At 43.6% G+C, this 18,133-nt stretch overlaps 1 protein-coding gene across 3 annotated transcripts in view; it reads right to left on the bottom strand.

Annotated features, from left to right (window-relative positions):
* NHEJ1 (non-homologous end joining factor 1) overlaps window positions 1-18,133 on the bottom strand; it is a 128,387-nt gene that overhangs the window by 103,774 nt on the left and 6,480 nt on the right. For all 3 annotated transcript variants that reach the window (XM_081853359.1, XM_081853357.1, XM_081853358.1), the window contains 2 exons: window positions 16,756-16,894; window positions 14,546-14,604 (listed from right to left, as the gene is read on the bottom strand). In XM_081853359.1, the coding sequence (XP_081709485.1) occupies window positions 14,546-14,604; window positions 16,756-16,894 (198 nt within the window). The remainder of the gene's footprint in view (window positions 1-14,545; window positions 14,605-16,755; window positions 16,895-18,133) is intronic.

Below are 18,133 nucleotides of genomic sequence, written 5' to 3' on the forward strand. Positions count from 1 at the left end.
TTTGAAAACATTAAGAAAAATAAACAAATAAAGCCCACACTGTTTTTAAAATAGGCACATTAAGGATTTTTAAGGCAAGCCGATTTCCTGATTTTATAGCAACTATTTAACAATGATATCAATTCAGATCAGAAAGTAATTGTGATAAGAACATTGACTGAGGCTTGGCATTTATAACATCAACATGCTGAACTTCATGTCACAATGCTGAAAAACCAAAACGATTAGACTATAGATCATTTGTGGAACTAGCTAACCTGCTATAGCTCCCTAATAAATCACAGTTGCCTGACAAAACCCAGCAGTTCTGAGTTTCCTATCAGGTGTACTACTACCTTTGCTTCTGAGGTCCAGGATGGATATCAGGTTGTCTTGAGATGACTGTAGGTTTCTCTAGGTCCTCATTTATCCTGAGGTACTCCCCAATGTTCCTCAGAAGAAGTCTCTCCAGGGTCTGGGTCAGTAACCTCTTACTGCTACCTGGAAATGCCAAGTTCTAACATGGACATCAGCCTGCCTCTTTGTTACCACTGATGAGATGCTACCACAACTATGCATTCAACACCCAATCCAGGCAGCAGGTGTGATTATGTATAGCACTGGAAGATGAAACTTACAATTCATGACTGTAAAGCTACTTCTGCAATGCAACTGGCTAAGCATTCCCTGTGTCCTCCTAGGGCAACATACCAAAGAGCCATAAAAGCACCACAGCTCCCATATACAGCCTGCCCTGATCTCCCGGCTGTCCACACAGTCAATATTGTCAGATACTGGGTTGTGAACAGGACATAAGTGAAGTAAGATTTTGGTGCAAGGAATCTCTTATCACCTCAGACCTCTGCTTCTCTGGAGCTGCTTCTAACACCGCTCATTGTGTGTAGCTGCATCAGCTGGGAGCCTGGGAAGCTTCCTGTGCAGGCATGTCCTAGAGCTAATAATCAGTTCAGAGGCCTGATCTGGACCTCCATGATCCCACAGATTTTGGCAGAAGTGGTAGCAAAAAGGAGACCAATTTAGACACAGCACTGGGGAAGACAAATCCCAGCACCCTGATGAGGATGCAAATTGCTCCCTCCCTAGTTACCTGATCAACCATTTGATGAGCAACTTCATTCCTCAGTTGTTCTGCGCTGGTAGGGTGTGGGTGGGTGTGCTGCCTGTTAGTACGTGAGTGTGTTCAGAATGGCCACACCCACTAGTGGCATGTGGTCCAGTTAGCCATGGGCAAGTGTGAAACTCTAGCTAAAATAAAAAAGTTAGCCACCTCTGCCATACAGGAGAGAGAAACCTTTTAGCTTGATGCCTCTCCCAACTTTAAGTGCCCTCTTGTACTTTCTCTTCTCCCATCTCCTAAACAGCCAAATAATATTCATAATTGCAAATATGAAATATATGAAAATAGGCTTCGTATTGCCTCATTGTTTTCAAATGACAGGGGGCAGGGTTTGTCAAATGCTCAGATCGGATCCCCAGAAATGTGCTGGTCACCTTACTGTGAAGCCAGGAGAATTGGGAATGGCCAAATTTTTCTCTCCCTCTCTCACAATGCTAGAACTTGGGCATCATCCAAGGAAGCATAATAGTAGGAGATTCAGGACAAACAAAAGGAAGTACTTCTTCACAGAAGGTATATTTGTAATGCAAGGTGTGGTGATAGCCACTAATGTAAACGTAAAGGTACCCTTGACCGTTAGGTCCAGTTGCAGATGACTCTGGGGTTGCAGCGCTCATCTCACTTTATTGGCCAAGGGAGTTGGCATACAGCTTCCGCATCATGTGGCCAGCATGACTAAGCCGCTTCTGGCAAACCAGAGCAGCACATGGAAACGCCATTTACCTTCCCGCCGGAGCAGTACCTATTTATCTACTTGCACTGAGTGCTTTCAAACTGCTAGGTTGGCAGGAGCAGGAACCAAGCAACAGGAGCTCACCCCGTCACGGGGATTTGAACCATCGACCTTCTGACTGCCAAGCCCTAGGCTCTGTGGTTTAACCCACAGCACCACCCGTGTCCCTAACTTAGATGGCTTTAAAGGTGGATTGGGCAAATTCATAGAGGACAAGGTTATCAATAGCTACTAGCTATGATGGTGAAATATTAGCTCCAGTGTGCCTCTGAATATCGTTGGTTAAGAAACATTACACTCATGTCTTGCTTGTGGGCTTCTGAGAGGCCTCTGGTTGGCCACTAGGAGAAACATAGTGCTAGACAAGATAGCTCTTTGGCTCTTTTTAAGTTCTTAATATGTCACTAAGCAATCTATAAGAAACTGTGGGCTACCAAGTCATACAAGAGGCTTCTGTTGATTCTCTTAAGACCAGGCAGCTTGTCTGAGGGGTACAAGTAATGCCCTACAACACCCTTCCTGTCCAAAAGCAAAGTCAGGTGAGTCAGTATCCTTGGGCAATCAACGAAAGGAGACATGTTCTCATCCCCCAGAGGAGTTCCAAGGGAGTGGAAGGCCAATTTGTCTCCAGTGGTAGCTTGGTCAGCCACAACACCCTTTGATATGGAGGTGTTAGGCTAACTACAGCACCCACCTCTTGACCATATTTACATCTACACATCACAGCAGTAAAAGTATATAAACACTACAGATGTACATGCATGCAGGTCTGTCTCCCTCTAAATAAATATTGGCACGCTGTAAAAATAATAATGCATTGTACACATGTGTACACTGCCAGACTAATATTCCTTGTCTGGGTGGCTTCAACATATATATTCCAGGGATGACTGGTAAAGGACTATGGCCTAGATAGATGTGGGAGCTCCAGGAAGACATCAGACGTTGATGAACATTGGGAACGCAACCGGGAAAGGGGGGAGGGAAATTTGGAATCCAAAGGGCGTAAAATTATATTTGATTATTTTAATTATATTTTATAATTTTATCCTAATTAATTATATTTGATTATTTTAATCTGTATTGTATATCAAAGGGGGGAACACGTGGAAGGGAACAGGTCGATTTTAGGGGATGGGAAAATATTTTTAAAATTGGGCTAATGATAATAAGTTCAAAATCTGGGATAAGAACTTGCTGAATTTATTTGTAATAATTGGAATACAAGAGGGGGAGGGGAGGGGAAGTCCTGGAAATATGTTATTGAAAATAAGATCTTAAATTCGGATGTTTTGTTTTTCTTTTTATTTTGTTGTAATTGGAAATTTCTAATAAATATTATTAAAAAAACACAAAAAAACACATATATATTCCAGGGATGGGGTAGGGGAGTCACACAACCGCACAGGCAAGACCATCAGTGAAGCAGCTCACACGCATTTGGAAAAGTAGAGGTACAAATAGAGGAACCCACAAATGGTCTAGTATCCTGCCACTGAGGACATCTATGGAGGACAGCACACTACAGACAGGCCTAATCCACTGACAACTTGACAGTACCTCTTTAATATGGACAGCATCTTCTTTCCAGTGTTTCCTTCAACCCACAGAGGTACATATATAATCTCAGGAGGTAGATACAAATGAACACAGATGGGGAAATGGAATGACAAAAAGCAGGGTAGAACAACATGGAGGGGTCCTTGTTTCAAACACTAGCAAGAAGTCCAGTTTCCTGTTATGCCTTGATTCAGACCTTGTCCTATTTCATGGAAGAGCTATGAAAATCAAACACGAGCACAGAACTCACTTATGACAGCAAATGTGGACAAATAACTTTTTCCAAACAGTGCAATTAACTTCAGCAGATATGCCTGCCACCAATTGATAAAATTAAACCAATATTATATTTGTTTTGCTGCAAAACGATTTCTAAAGACCTGTATCCATTTCCCCCTAGGGCAGGCAATAGACAATGAGCCTGAAATTATTGAAGTCATATTTGCTAGATCTTTACACTTTGGCAATTTGGTCCTTTCCAGCCAAGTTCACCCAGCACACATCCCTGCAAAGTCCCACTAGCCTTCAACCAACCTTCTGCTTCAAAATGTGCTCACTAGTTTTCCTGCTGCAGGAATCCAAAGCTGTACCATTACATTAAGATAAAGAACACAAGAAGCATCATTACAAACACAGAGAAGGTGGCAGCAAGTAGCTATTACTGGCAGAAAGATCAGTACAAAGTGTTTTTAAATGTTGTATGGCTCTGATTTGTCACATGCCATGGATACCGCTTTACAAATTAATCCACCCCAGGCAGAACTTGGCACATTCTGCCCCTCCCACCAGATCCAAATTCTATACATAATTTATACATCTGGGTTTTTACCTAGACATTTGCAAAAAGGTGAGGAAAGTTATAATCAATGACAAGGAAAGGAAAGGCAGAGAGCTAATAGAAGGGTGCTCTACATCTCTCTCCCTTTTGACAGCTGCTGGAAGTCATATGCAAGGACCCCTTTGATTTCTGAGCCTTACAGAAAACACTGACTGCTCATTTTCATACTACCTGCTGAAGCATAGCCCATATATCACACTGCAGAGAACACAAATAAGATCTGTCCGTGGATGCTTACACACAAAAGATCAGAATCTTCTTGTTCCTCTTGCCTGCATTTTCTTTTTCTGCACTGGAATAAGATTGTCATCTTATTCTAATCCCAGAAAGGCCAGCTATTGCTTATTGGAGTGGGGGAATATGTACAGGCCTGCAATCTAATCCACTATGCTTCTTTCCTTTATCTAACAACAACAACAACAACAAGAAAGTCAACACACTTTCATGCTCTGGTATTGAGAGGAAAGGAGAGAGATTTAAGAGTTCATCAGCTGTCCTTGCATCAGAGAAAATGTTTGTGCCTTAAGAGTAGGAGGACTAGATTCTATTCATGGTATGCCTTGGAAAGAAAGGCAACAAGGCCTTTCCTGGCCAGCACTAGCAGCTGGGGCATGGCCAGAAGCCCTCAAATATTAAATGACGTAAGTGCTGAACACATGGGGAATAGCCACTGCCCCAGCTCCAGTATTGGCCAGCCCGCACATCCTCCACCCTGCAAGGAACACAAGCAGAGTACCCCATTCAGATGCTCACTATGGTGATTCACTCCACATTTCAAGAATGGATCCCATAGAAAGGAACCCAGGTTTGGCAGAAGTACACCCCAGGACAGCAGCCAACAGCAGCCTTGCTGCTCCTGCCACTGGGGTTTGTTCTCAAGCTTGTGGTCTGGCCTCTATTTCAGGGGCTGCTGTGCCCAGTCTGGTTTCAGCAGCATGCAGCCCAGCTGACTCACAAGCCAGGGTAAACGGTCTGTGGTTCCTGCTCCACGCCAACTCCCTCCTCACCTGATTATGCCTAAATCAATAAATAAATACAGCGGCTCACCCTCTGAAAGACGCCTGGATGGCAAACAAATGGGGTAGGAGAGCCATAAGATCATGCCAAGTGGAAGCATGAATACATACACAACCCCGTACATAACTAGCTTGGGCAACTCTATACTGAGTCACTGATGCAGGTAATAATTACCCTTCCACAATATTGACAATATTATGCATTGACAGAACCTTTCTGTTCCATTTCATGGGCTCATCTGCACCTTTCTATGTCAGTCTACCTTTCACCAAGGTTGTTTTTCTAGTTGCCCTATATATAGGACCAGCTGTAGGATCTTTTCATTTGTGGAAAAAGTGTAAGCAGGGCTGTGTGCGCTTTGTGCTTTTTTTAAAACAAGAAAAAAGAAAAGATGGCTTCTGCAGCCTAATAGTGCAAATTAAAATATGCTAGCTGTGTGGGACAATGACATAGGCAAGACACTGAAATCCTACTCCCTGGCCACTGGAAACCCTTAATTGCTTAATGCTCCGCTTCTGAGATTTCACCAGGTGTTGACCACACACTTCCAGGCTGGGTTGAAGTTCAGTGCCAGAGCACTTGTTGTGAAAGCAGAAGGTCCGTTTCAATCCCTAATATCTCAAGGTAGGACTGGGAATGATTCCTGTCAGAATCCCTGGAAATTCATTCCCAGTAGATAAAACTGAGCTAGATGGACCAATTGGTACAAGGCAGCTTCCCAAGGTCTGATTTGCAACAGTTTAACTACAATTTAACACACACAAGCATTTTGCTCCTTCCCTTGCGCCTGACTATGCTGTGCAGGGGAGAAACAAGGCAGATTCCAGCTTCTCAAAGTGCAAACATGAGCTCGTGGTGTCTTTCTCCTCAAACAAGCCATACCATAAGCAGAAGCCAATGTGTATTCAGTGGCTTACTGCTCACGGTTTACACATCACGACAAGCGAACTCATAGAACATGGGAAGCTGCCTTGCATTGTCAGACCACTGGGTCCATCTAGCTCAGTATTGCCAGCAAAGATAGGCAGCATCTCTCCAGGGTTTCAGATAGGGAGCCCCTCTCAGCCTTACCTGGAGATGCTGAGAGTTGAACCAGGGATCTTCTGCTTGCAAAGTGGATGCTCTACCTTTGCCCAAATCCAACCTGTTTCCTCCCCCTTGCATATTAAACCATACAGTTTAATGCAGCATGCAAAATGGGCTGGTCTTCCTGTGTTCCCACGTCTGCATGTTTTCACAGCCATAGGATCTAGAAACTTCAAAAAACAAACCAACGAACCATGATGATCAGGTTAGTATCAAAGATTTTGTACTTGTGTGGGATCGCAGAACACACACAGTCTTAAATGTTAGAGCCAATTTAAAGATGTAGAAGTAGCATGTGGTACTATGCATTTTAGACTATACTTCTTCTGAATATACTACTACTATACTACTCTAACACCTCTTTTCCTATATTGAGCTGCAGATCCTTCCTTGCATCGTTTATTCTTTTATCATCAGATTGGGCATTGCTTTCCTTTTGGTGTTGAGGTTTTTCTCAAAAGGCAAAGTAGGGGTTGAGCAGTTCCGCCTTCTCTCTGTCACCCAATACTGTATAATTTTTCCATCTTCTCTACACAGAAGACCAACTATTTGCTTATTATTCTTATTCTGAACACAGCCAATGAATTTTTTAAAAAATTATTTTTAACCTCTCTTGCAAGTTTGAGCTCATTCTGAGCTTAAGAAAACTTGACCTTATCCCTGCCAACTGTTGGCTACTCAAGTATATTCTTCCTTCATGGTTTCCCGATTCTTACATTTCTTATATATGCTCTTCTTAAATCTCAGCTCACCTGCAAGCCCCTTATGCAGCCACACTAGTTTCTTTAGGTGCCTCCCACTTTTCTTTCTTGCTGGAATTGTCTGCATTTGTCTCTTCAGTAGTTCACCTTTAAGAAACTCCCATCCATCTTGGACTCTTCTCTTTGAGTATTTGTTGGACCTTATACTCTTGGCAGAGTTTGAGTTCCAACAGATATTGGGGTAGTTGAAGTCTCTTACCACTACTATATTTCTTCTTTTTTGAATATTTGGTAATCTGCTGTAGGAAGGCATCATCCAAATCTTCAGTCTAGCTTGGAGGTCTATAGCTTACAACCTCAGTGTCACTGTTGTTTCCCTCTCCTACAATTTTTACCCATATCCTCTTAATCTGTATTCCATTTTCCAAATGGATGTCTTCACAAGTGTACACATCCTTTACATATAATGCTGCTACTCCTCCCCTCTTGTCTCCTCTATTCCTTTTGAATAGGTCATTCACCTCAATTTCTACATTCCAGTCATGATTCTCATCCTACCAAGTTTCAGTAATGCCTATTAGCTCATGTTTGCCATCCTGTACTGAGAGCTCATATTTATCTTGCTTGTTTCTCTGTTAGTATAGAGAAAACTACAGTCTACGGTCTGAATAATTTGTATCTTTCCCTCCTGTTAGGAGTTCAAAGCAGCATACAAGGGTTTTTCTCCATTTTTATTCTCACAAGGTCTCTGTGAGGAAGGTTAGTAGGCTGAGAGACAGAATTTGGCCCAAAGTCACTCAGGAAGCTTTAGAGTTAAGTACCACTATTTTTGAAAGTTGCTTTGAGTTGCTTTTAAAAGTAATTAATAAGTTCAATAAATAATTATAGTTCACAGAGAAGGATGCATCAAAATATTTATTGAATTCTCAGCTTGTGGATAATTTCCTAGCAAGGATAATTTCCTAGCAAAGGTTGCTAATAACTCTTTTTTTAAGAAAAAGGGGGGGCTAGGTAGAATCATAATTTTAAAAAGCTAGTCCCTCTCCCCCCCCCCTTTATCCCAAACTCACAGCCAAGTGATACAGGAGATGGCCAAGAGAAATTCTACAAGACATTTGCTTGCCAACTGTTGCAGGTGGTGCCCCTCAGCCATGGAAATTGCCATGTTTTCCCAGCAAACCCAGCTCCCATGCTTCTCTAGGCTGCAAACCACAGCCACCTTTTGCTAATGAAAACCATTCCCCAGAAGGAAGGAGGTGACAGGAACAGTAGCTTCCTCTCCCTCCCTCTGCAAATGGAGCTGGCAAACGGAGTGAAGGTCACTGCCACGGCCGTCTGTAATGCAGGAGGATCACTGCTGCCTGCCAAACAATAGCTGCTTCTCTCAAGGAGAATATTTTTAGCACCAATAAAAATGACAGTGTGGTGAGCTGGGCAACAAGCAGGCAGGTGCTAGGTGAGGCCAGGCTGAGCATTTCAGCGACCTGGGAAATCCAGGGAAGCAGGGCTTTTTCCAGAACTGTCCTACCCAGAGTTTTCTACTTATGTGCCATCTAAGCCAGTATGAGACAGCCCCAAACTAAAAAGGAAGAACCCTCACCCTGCTGTCCCAAGCCTACTTCCCAACACAAAATAATTTAGGCCACTCTCAGAGGAACCCCATATTGATCCTTCTAGTTCAGTATTATCTAACTCACCAGGGTTTCTGACAACAGCCTTTCCTAGCCCTACCTGAAGATACCAGGGATTGAAACGGGGCCTTCAGCATCCAAAACATACAGGTCTATATTACTTATTATTGTTATCACCACCAACATTTCTAGGTTAGATTACTGCAACACGCTATATGTAAGGCCGCCTCTGAAATTCAGCTGGTGCAGAATTTAGTGACCAGGTTGCTCACTTGGACAAGACAATTTGAGCATATTACACCAATCCTGACCTGACTACACTGGCTGCCAATTAGTTTCTGGGCCCAATTCAAAGTGCTGGTTTTGATCTATATAGTTCTAAATGGTGTAGGACTGCAATACTTCAAGGACTGCCTCTCCCAATATGAACCAAACCAGACCCTGTGACCATCATCTGAGGCCCTTCATGAGAGGTCTGGAGGGTGGTAACACAAGAACGGGCCTTTTCTGCAGTGGCTCCTCATTTGTGGAAAACTCTCCCCATGGAGGCTCACCTGATGCCTTCATTACATATCTTTAGCTGCCAGGCAAAAACATTTCTCTTCAACCACACATTCTGCTGATTAACATTCTATGGCTTTTAAAATGTGTTTGTAGGAGGGGGTTATCAGTTTATTTTTGTTTTATTCTGTATTCTGTATTCTCATTTTGTATTTTTCTGTTGTGAACCACCCTGGATCTTCAGCTGAAGGGCGGTATACAAATGTAATAAATCATCATCATCATCATCATCTATCCACTATATAGTATAAAACCAACATATAAGTGTCATGGATTCCCCCAAATAACTGTAATTTGCAAAGGTGTTGAGGATGTTAGAAATCCTTAGTATCTCTCTCAAAATTATAGTTCACAGAGTCTTCTGGGAATGATCATTCAATCATTTTAACAGCACAGTTGTAATTGTGCGTATTCAGAAGGAAGTCCTATTGAAATCAATGGAGCTTATTTCCAAGCAAGTGGTGTTAAGATTGCAGCTGAAGTCTAAGAATTAAAAGTCATATGTACATATATATGTATATGCCACTAACATTCCTTCCACACTCTTTCTAGCCCCTACAACAAGCATGGCAGTGCCAAAGTGACTTCCCAGATCAGTTCTCCCAATTCCTCCCTCCACAATCCCCAGGAGACTTTCAAAACACTGACGTGCACCCCTTGTCTAGCCCTCTTAACCCTAATCCAGGGGAGGGAACCCCCCCTCCTCCCTCCGTTGTGCTAACAGCAGCTTTGACCCAGTGCTTACTGACATCAGTGGGAGGGTGCTCTTCTGCAGATGTCCACACTCCCTGCTCTATCACTCACTTAGCCTGCCCAGCTACAGCAGTGACGGACACACTGGGGAGCCGCCTGTTTGTTTATCTTCCTCTTCAGCATTGCTTATTTTGATGGCACATCCTTCTGGTCCAGCCCAGGTTGACCCATGAGCCCTCCACATCCTGTTTGCTGGAGCTAACTGCGCAGAGACGGACAAAGGTGCAGCACAAAAGTCAGGACCATGGTACACAAAAATATTCTGGGGAAATATTCTTGGGGACAGGCTATATTTGAATCAACAGTTACTTGCAAATGAGCAGCTAAGACAAATATGGTTCCGGACCAAGGTCCAGGCTTGCTGTGCAGCTTGAGGAATTGTAGGTACAATAGCTCTTTGCTGCCCAGACTTGTGTCTACCGATAAGCAGGCTGCAGCACAAAATGCCCATAAAAAAAGCCTCCTACAGAGCAGCATAAGAAAAGTAGAATAGGGAACAGCAGCTGCCCTTACCTGGCATGAAAACCCTTAAGGACTGCACAGAAGTAGAGGTCTTCAGACAGTATTCATGCACTGAAGAAAGATTAGCATGCATTGCTGAGTACTGCCCACCCTTCCTCCATCAACACATTCTCTAATAGCCCAACAACTCATCTAATTCTCAAAAGGAACTCCTAAAACCCTGTCTGCAAATAGCCTCAAGACATATTATTAGAATCTCTGTCAAAATAAAAAAATTAAAGCCACCTAGAATAGCCTCCTTTTTCTCTTCTGGACTCTTACTAGGGCCAGGAAAGAACAGGTGCTCCCTCTTTCTTTTTCATTACCTTTCATAAAAAGGAAAACACATTTATTATTATCCATCCCTCTTCTGAAGGGAAACTGCCCTTCCAGTCTCTTGACATCTTTCATTCTATGCTCAGCACCCTCTTCAACTTGTCTTCAATTTCTCAATGCACCAGGCCCTCACCAGCTGGTCTCACCTACCAAATTGGGCACTGAACCACCAATCCTTGTTTTCTCAGCTCAGCTTTCCACTCAGTTGTATACACTATGGGTGTGATTGTGCAATGGGGTTTCCACTTCTCTACAACTGAGTCCCTTCCTCAAAAAAAAGGGGGAAAAAGATGGCCCAGAAGGATCAGAAGAACCCCTGTAACAGCATGTGGGGGGAGGAGAGGGAGAAATTGCTCTTTCTGGCAAGCCAAAAAGTTTCCTTGATGTAATGATAGCCTTAGTGTGACACTAAATTCCTCCCTTCGTATAGTAGCCCTTCATAAGCTATTAAGTTTTATACAGGGCAGACACACTGAAATTAATGGACCTAACTTAGTCATATTCATTAATTTCAGTGGGTCTACTCCAAGGAAAACTTAGCTGAAAACCACCCCAATTTTACTTTTGGAAGTGTCCCAGACAATTGTGTCAAAAACTTAAGTCGATAATTTAAAGAGGTCTGCAACTTCATCCTCTGAATTTGAACAAAGGAAACTGCTTTATACTAAAAAAGTCAGGCCACTGGTTCATTTAGCTCAGCATTGTTTACAACACTGACTGGAAATGGCTCTCCAGAGTCTCAGGCAGGGAGAGATCTTCCCCAGCCCTACTTGGGAGAGTCCAGTGATGGAACCTGGGACCTTTTGCATGGAAAGCATGCATTCTACCACTGAAATATTGGAAGTAGGCTACCCTGATGTCCACTAACTAGCATCATACATTCACAGGAGTATAGCTGTCAGCTACACCCTAGACAGGCCTGCACAATGTATGACCCACCAAACCAAATGCTGTCCAGAACGAAGACAGGAAAACCAGAAGATACAAAGGTCCTGGTAGGATGCCATACATGGCTGGTGGCCTACTTTTAGTCTGGTGGGTGACTAGTTGCACAGGCCTGATTTAAAGGAAGTGGCAATATTATCATAGAATAATGAAGTTGAATGGGATCTTAGAGATCATCCAATCCAGCCTTCTGCTTGGTGTTGGATTCTTACAGCATCTGACAAATGGCAGTCCAGTTTGTGTCTTAAATATCTCCAGGGAAGGAAAGCCCATTATCTCCAGAGGCAATCTGGAAATTTCCCCTAATATTTAGCCAAAATCTGTTTCCCTGCAATATCCACCCATTGGTTCTAGTGCTGCACTCTGGAATCCTGTCCCTACTATCATAAAACAATTACTGTATTTTTGGCCCAGAGGACGCACTTTTTCCCCTCCAAAAATGAAGGGGAAATGTGTGTGTGTCCTATGGGGCGAATGCAGGCTTCGCGCAGCTCTCCGCAAGCCGTGGGAGCTCAGCACTGGGCTCCCACGACTTGCGAAGAGTTGTCTGCATGCCGAAGCCTGGGCATGCTGAGCTCAGCGCGCCCAGGCTTCAAGCTACGTGCAGCTCTTCGCAAGCCGTGGGAGCCCGGCGCTGGGCTCCCACGGCTTGCGGAGAGTTGCCTGTTCTGGGGACTGGGGTCGGGGGAAGCTCAGGCTTTCCCCGCCCCAGCCCTGTGCCTGGGGGGGAAATAATTCCCCCCCTTTATTCCCCCCCCCAAAAAATTAGGTGCGCCTTATGGGCCGATGCGTCCTATGGGGCGAAAAATACGGGACTACTGAAACATACACACACCAGTCATTTGACCGACCTTGGATAGACAGTGTGGAAAAAATGGAAGGACTGTCCAGAGCTTGCCAATTGGCAACTTTCACAGAAAGCCAAAGACCATGTTTATTGCTCTTCACATCATGGTTTGGCTGATAAATGTCTTCTGTAGGATTTGACTTTTGCCCTTATTACTCCTTTATTCATTCTAAAATCAAGATGTCTCAGTCCCTAGGTAACTCTCATGGGCTTCCAATACAGGCTCTTTCTCAAGGCCACTTTGCACATAGTTCTTTTGACACAGAGATTAACCTTGACCAGTGTGAACAGCACAGCAGTTTGAGCCCTGGCACGTGCCAATATAACCAACACACAGAGAGAGAACCCCAACTTTCCATCTCTTTCAAGTGCATGCCAACAGACCTTACTCTATAACCCTCCACTCCTCAGCCTTCAGGGAATAAGAAACTTTCAGTCACGGCACGTGGCATTGGAAAGAGAGCATGAAATCACTGCAGCCGGTAAGAGTAGGAGCGTGGGAAAATTCCACAAGCCATTTCCTATTACATGAATTACAAGCTTGTACATTGTTAAGAGCGGTGAAACTCTGGGGGCTCTGATACATAATCAGCAAGCTCCTATGCTGAAACCCCGACAGACAGGTGTGCATATTGCTTAGGCGTAACCTCTCCTTGGGCTCAAACCAGCAGCCATGTTCTGGAGCAAAGTAAAAAAGGGCTGCTAAGGGACCTGCTCCAAACAGAACAAGCTCATAAACACTAACATCAATACCCTGGTGGTTGGGTATCAGCAGATAATGATACACACAAAATGTAGACAATCCACATGGGCCAAGATGGCCTAAGAGCAAGAGCCAACCACTTCAGACACCACTAAATGCATAGCACTCTATAAATGTTGGCATTAGCATAGGACTTCATTTGCTGCTTATTTTAACTAGTAGATGGAAGAGGCAGAAAACCAACCAACATGGAGATAAGATGGCAAGGGGGAGGAGAGTAGTTACTGCCCAGAAGAAAAATGGCAAAATGGGAAGAATGGGGTTGGAAAGGGGTACACTCCATAAAAGCAATAAGGAATGTTCAGGATTCTCAACTCTGACTGCTGGAAAACAGTCTTAACACCTGCTTTATCAAGAACAGCAGAAAAGCTAACAAGGGTAAATTGTATTTGCTTGCATAGGGGAAATGGGAAGCTTCAGTGCTAGCACTGGTGGGAAGGGCGTAAAAAAATTACTTGACAAATGTACAGATGCCATCATTTTGTCCAAATGTATAGTACAAACTAAGTGCGACAGTTCCCCAGAGATTATTGGGAATGGTAACTGGTGAGGTTAGAGGGATTTCCAATAGAGATCCCTAGCTTCATCTCATAAAATTACAGTCCCTGGGATTCCCTGAGACACAGTATGTCTAATAAATCAGTTTTACATTTGCAGGAGAGATATGCCCTAAATAAATTCTCACTTAGATTCCATATTAATCCAAGCTCCGTGACACAATCACATATTATGCTAACTGCAGCTTAACCTAGCACAACACAACAATGGCTCATTTACTCTGGCACTTCACAACATGACTGTACAACAGATTGGAAAGACAACATTACACAAACCTATGCTAAACTAATCATACCTGCCTACAGTTAACCAAAACCAAAGCACACCTACATGGCACAGTCATGCTCATGCATGTATAGCTGCAGTTCATGATGCCTATTAGTATAACTTTGCAGGGAGAAGAAGAACCAACCAGAGGCAAGGGGAGAAGGAAACCAGTGAAGAATTGGAGAATCAAAATATCCCACTGGCAGACCACCACAACCAGAAGCTCTGAGTACATGTCACTACTGCCTACAATACTACCATTTACCAAATTAATTAGGAGAAGCAATTTATCCTATACAATAACTTAATGAAAACATGAAGATTCTTGTACCTTAGTCTCAAATGTCTGTAGGAAAGATTCTTCATTGAAAGGTTCTGTCTTTAAACGTTCTGCAAGAGAAGTACCAACAATAGAAGAGTAAGTGGTGCTCCAATCTGGCCAGGTATACAAGCTCTCTTTATTCTTCAGATGCTACATTACCTTGGAAATAGCTATATATCACCTATTGAAAGATAACTCAAGCAATCTTATCCCATTCCCACCTGAGAACACACAAAGATTAGTCAACACCCTTTTCCTGTGTCAAGCCCACAGCTAGGCACTGAGTGATTCAACTGGTATATACCTGGGTACAACTGCATCTAACTATGTCAACATGATGTAATATGTATGGCCTGATGCATAGTGTTAAACCCAAGAGACTGAAGTCCAAACCCCAGTTCAAACAAAGGCTCCACAAGGGAGTCTGGAAAACTTTCTCTCAGCCCACTCCTCTGCTAATAGGGACAACCTACCTCACAGGGTTGGTGTGAAGAAAAATGAAAAGGGTGAATAAGAGGACCATGCTGCATAGGTAATGACTAGTAAACCTCCAAGAAGAGAGCGCTTTACACCTCGCTCCCAGGAAGGGGCCTGAGGTCAGTGGTCTATCTAGGGCAACTGAGGACAAATGTAACACATCTGTGTTACATCCTATTTCCTAGCTCTGAGAACACAGAGCTCTCCCCTGTGGGGACAGAACATATCTCCGGTTCTCTGTGCCTCAGGAAATCCCTGGCCCAACTCAGCCTGTCATTTTAGACTAATATAGAAGTGGGGTATGACAAGTCACATGTATGGAGTTCAGTCTTTGTAAAAGATCCAACTGTGCAAAATACCACCTCTAGCTAAATAAATGCAAGAAAGCACAGCTGCGTGCATGTGTACATGCACATATATAGGAACCATGTCAGACCCCTTGTTCTTTGAGCCAATGATGTAAGATCTTGCACTACCTGATAATTAAAAAAGGAAACTGGAATCTAAGACCAACTTTCCCTGTCCAAAATGAGGTTCAAGCAGATACCCAGAGATGGCAACTTGGCCAGGAAGGTGTAACCCTGGTAATGTATGACCTGCAGAGAGCCTTATTCTTGTCCTAGGTTTCCAAGGTAACTTGCCATTTCTTCTCCCTTATAGCACTGGATGGTCTCAGATTGAAGCAGTGGTTTTTGATGGACTAAAATGTTGTCTGCTGTTAGCTGTGCTGCCAAAACTTGCAGGTGCTGTTACTGGTGGCTGTTTTGTATATTTTTTTATGATTTGTGTGTGGCTTTGTGTAAATGTGTTTTATTATAATGTGTTTTTCCTATGCTTGGTATTCTACTCATTTGTCTGTAATGCAAGGATTACTGCTAGCGCAATGGGACTTCCCCCAAAAGTATCTGAAACAGAACACCTGTAGGCTTATCTGCAACTTTGCAGGGGGTAAGAAGAACCAAGCCTTATGAGGAATGGTTGAAGGAGCTGTGTATGTTTATCTTGGAAAAGAGGAGACTGAGAAGAGATATGATAGCTATCTTCAAATATCTTAAGGACTGCTACATAGAAGATGGAGCAAGATTGTTTTCTCCTGCTCTGGAGGGTAGGACATGAACCAATGGCTTCAAGTTACAAGAAAGGATATTCCAACTAAACATCAAGAACTGATGGTAAGAGCTGTTTGATAGTGGAACAGACTCCCTTGGGAGGTTGTAGACTCTCCTTCATTGGAGGTTTTTAAAGCAAAGTTTGGATGCTTTAGTTGAGATTCCTGTATTATAGGGGGTTGGACTAGATGACCCTTTGTGGTCCCTTCCAATCTTTGATTCGGGGAGCCCCCATTTGCTCCAAATGCTTGCAGAGCTCCTACAGAGCAGAAAGAACAGCCTGACTCCACTCAAGCTCCTTTACAAGCTGGCACTGGCCCCAGCCTCCTGGGTTGCAGCCAGATGCTCAAAGGAAAGGAAAGAGCCCTTTGGCTAGCCCCCAAGCATTTCAGCTACTGGTCAGTGTCCAGCTCTTTCCACCTTCAGGGCACTGACCCCAAAGCTTCTGGTTAATAGTCTGGAGCAGCTGTGTGTGAAATCCAGGTCAGGATGGCTAATGGCCAAAGACTGCATGCTCGGTGCCAGCCATGAGGAAGGAAGGAAGGAAGGAAGGAAGGAAGGAAGGAAGGAAGGAAGGAAGGAAGCTTGTGTCCCAAAGTGGAGCAGAGTGCAGGCAGCACCCTCCCTCCTTACCTCGACTGAGAGTAGCCCCACTCTCCCGGTAGTCTTCGATCTCGGCATCCTTTCGGAGCAACAAAGATGCCAGCTCCTGCACTTGACTCTGCAACACCAAGCTCATCGCCATCAGGGGCTGCACAAGGTGGTGGAACACCTGTCATAGGGCACAGAAAAGAAGGGCAAGGGTCAACAAGCAGCAATGAGAGTAAAGGGCCTGGTGCCAGCAATGGTCATTTAAACCAAGCACAGGGATGACAAAAGTGCCAATGAAGCCACACACTATCTTCCGCTCCATCCCCTTCAGAGAGGGACACTATAAGAACCAGCAAATGTATATTTGCAAATGAGAAGGAAAGCTCTGCCATGTGCCATAAACTCTATTTGGGACACTGCCATGATCAATAATGGTCCTCAGACTACAGTAGCAGAGTTCTCTGCCTTTTTTGTTGTTTGCCACAAGAGGGCTCTGCAACAAGGTTTTCAACCTGGTCATTTAAAAATAAAAGCTCATGCTGGACTTTGAGTGAGAAAGGTGCAATTCAGACCTAGAGCTCATCCAGACTTGCCTGTGCCCTGTCACTTTCGCCCTGAGTGAATCTGATGTTTACTGCTGAATCAGAGCAAACGTCTTTCAAGTTTTCTCTGGATGATGTTTACTCTGATTTACTGCAAAATAATGGATTTTCCAGGAGAAAGCAGTAGGACAAGGGCAAAACTGTTTGGATCCATGACTAGATTTACCCTCAAAGCATTATGGCATCAAGGTCTAAAATACTCTATGGATTCTTGAGCTGTACTTGCCATCATGGAATATGGACTTTGGAACAATATGCTTGCTCCCTAAAAAGTCCTAATTAGCTCTGTTTTAATCGGAATAAAAGAAAACCCGCCCACCTTGGGAAACAAGAACAACCTCAACTGTCAGCCAAAATACTGGTTGCATACACCATCCGAGACATAAAGTAAGTGGTGAAAAAGCTAAAATTAGATGTGGAAGAGCTATGGCATGCAGCTTGGCAGCCCTGGATCACTCAGTTCTCAACTGATTCTAACATTTAGGGACCAATGCCTGCCAGACAGGGAAGAAAGAAGAGATATGCCACATAGGGGAACTCAATCAACCTGCCCAGGCAGCTTTCCCCAGGCAGAGCTGTTACATTTCACAGCATAAAAGTGCAAGAAACAAATACTTGAGTTAGTAACCCAGTAGCATAACTCAGTAGAATATCTAAAAGTGCAAGGTCCATCAAACACTTGACAGCTGACAAGAGATGCAGAATGATGCATAAGCAATACATAAAATAGCTATTAACTCCCAAGTGCTAGTGCTCTTCGGAAATAGCACCAGCCTAGAAAGCTACATTATCTCAAAAAGGTGTTTAGGTTCTATACA

This window comes from Podarcis erhardii (assembly GCF_964252035.2).
Source record: "Podarcis erhardii genome assembly, chromosome: 1".
Lineage (NCBI taxonomy): Eukaryota > Metazoa > Chordata > Lepidosauria > Squamata > Lacertidae > Podarcis > Podarcis erhardii.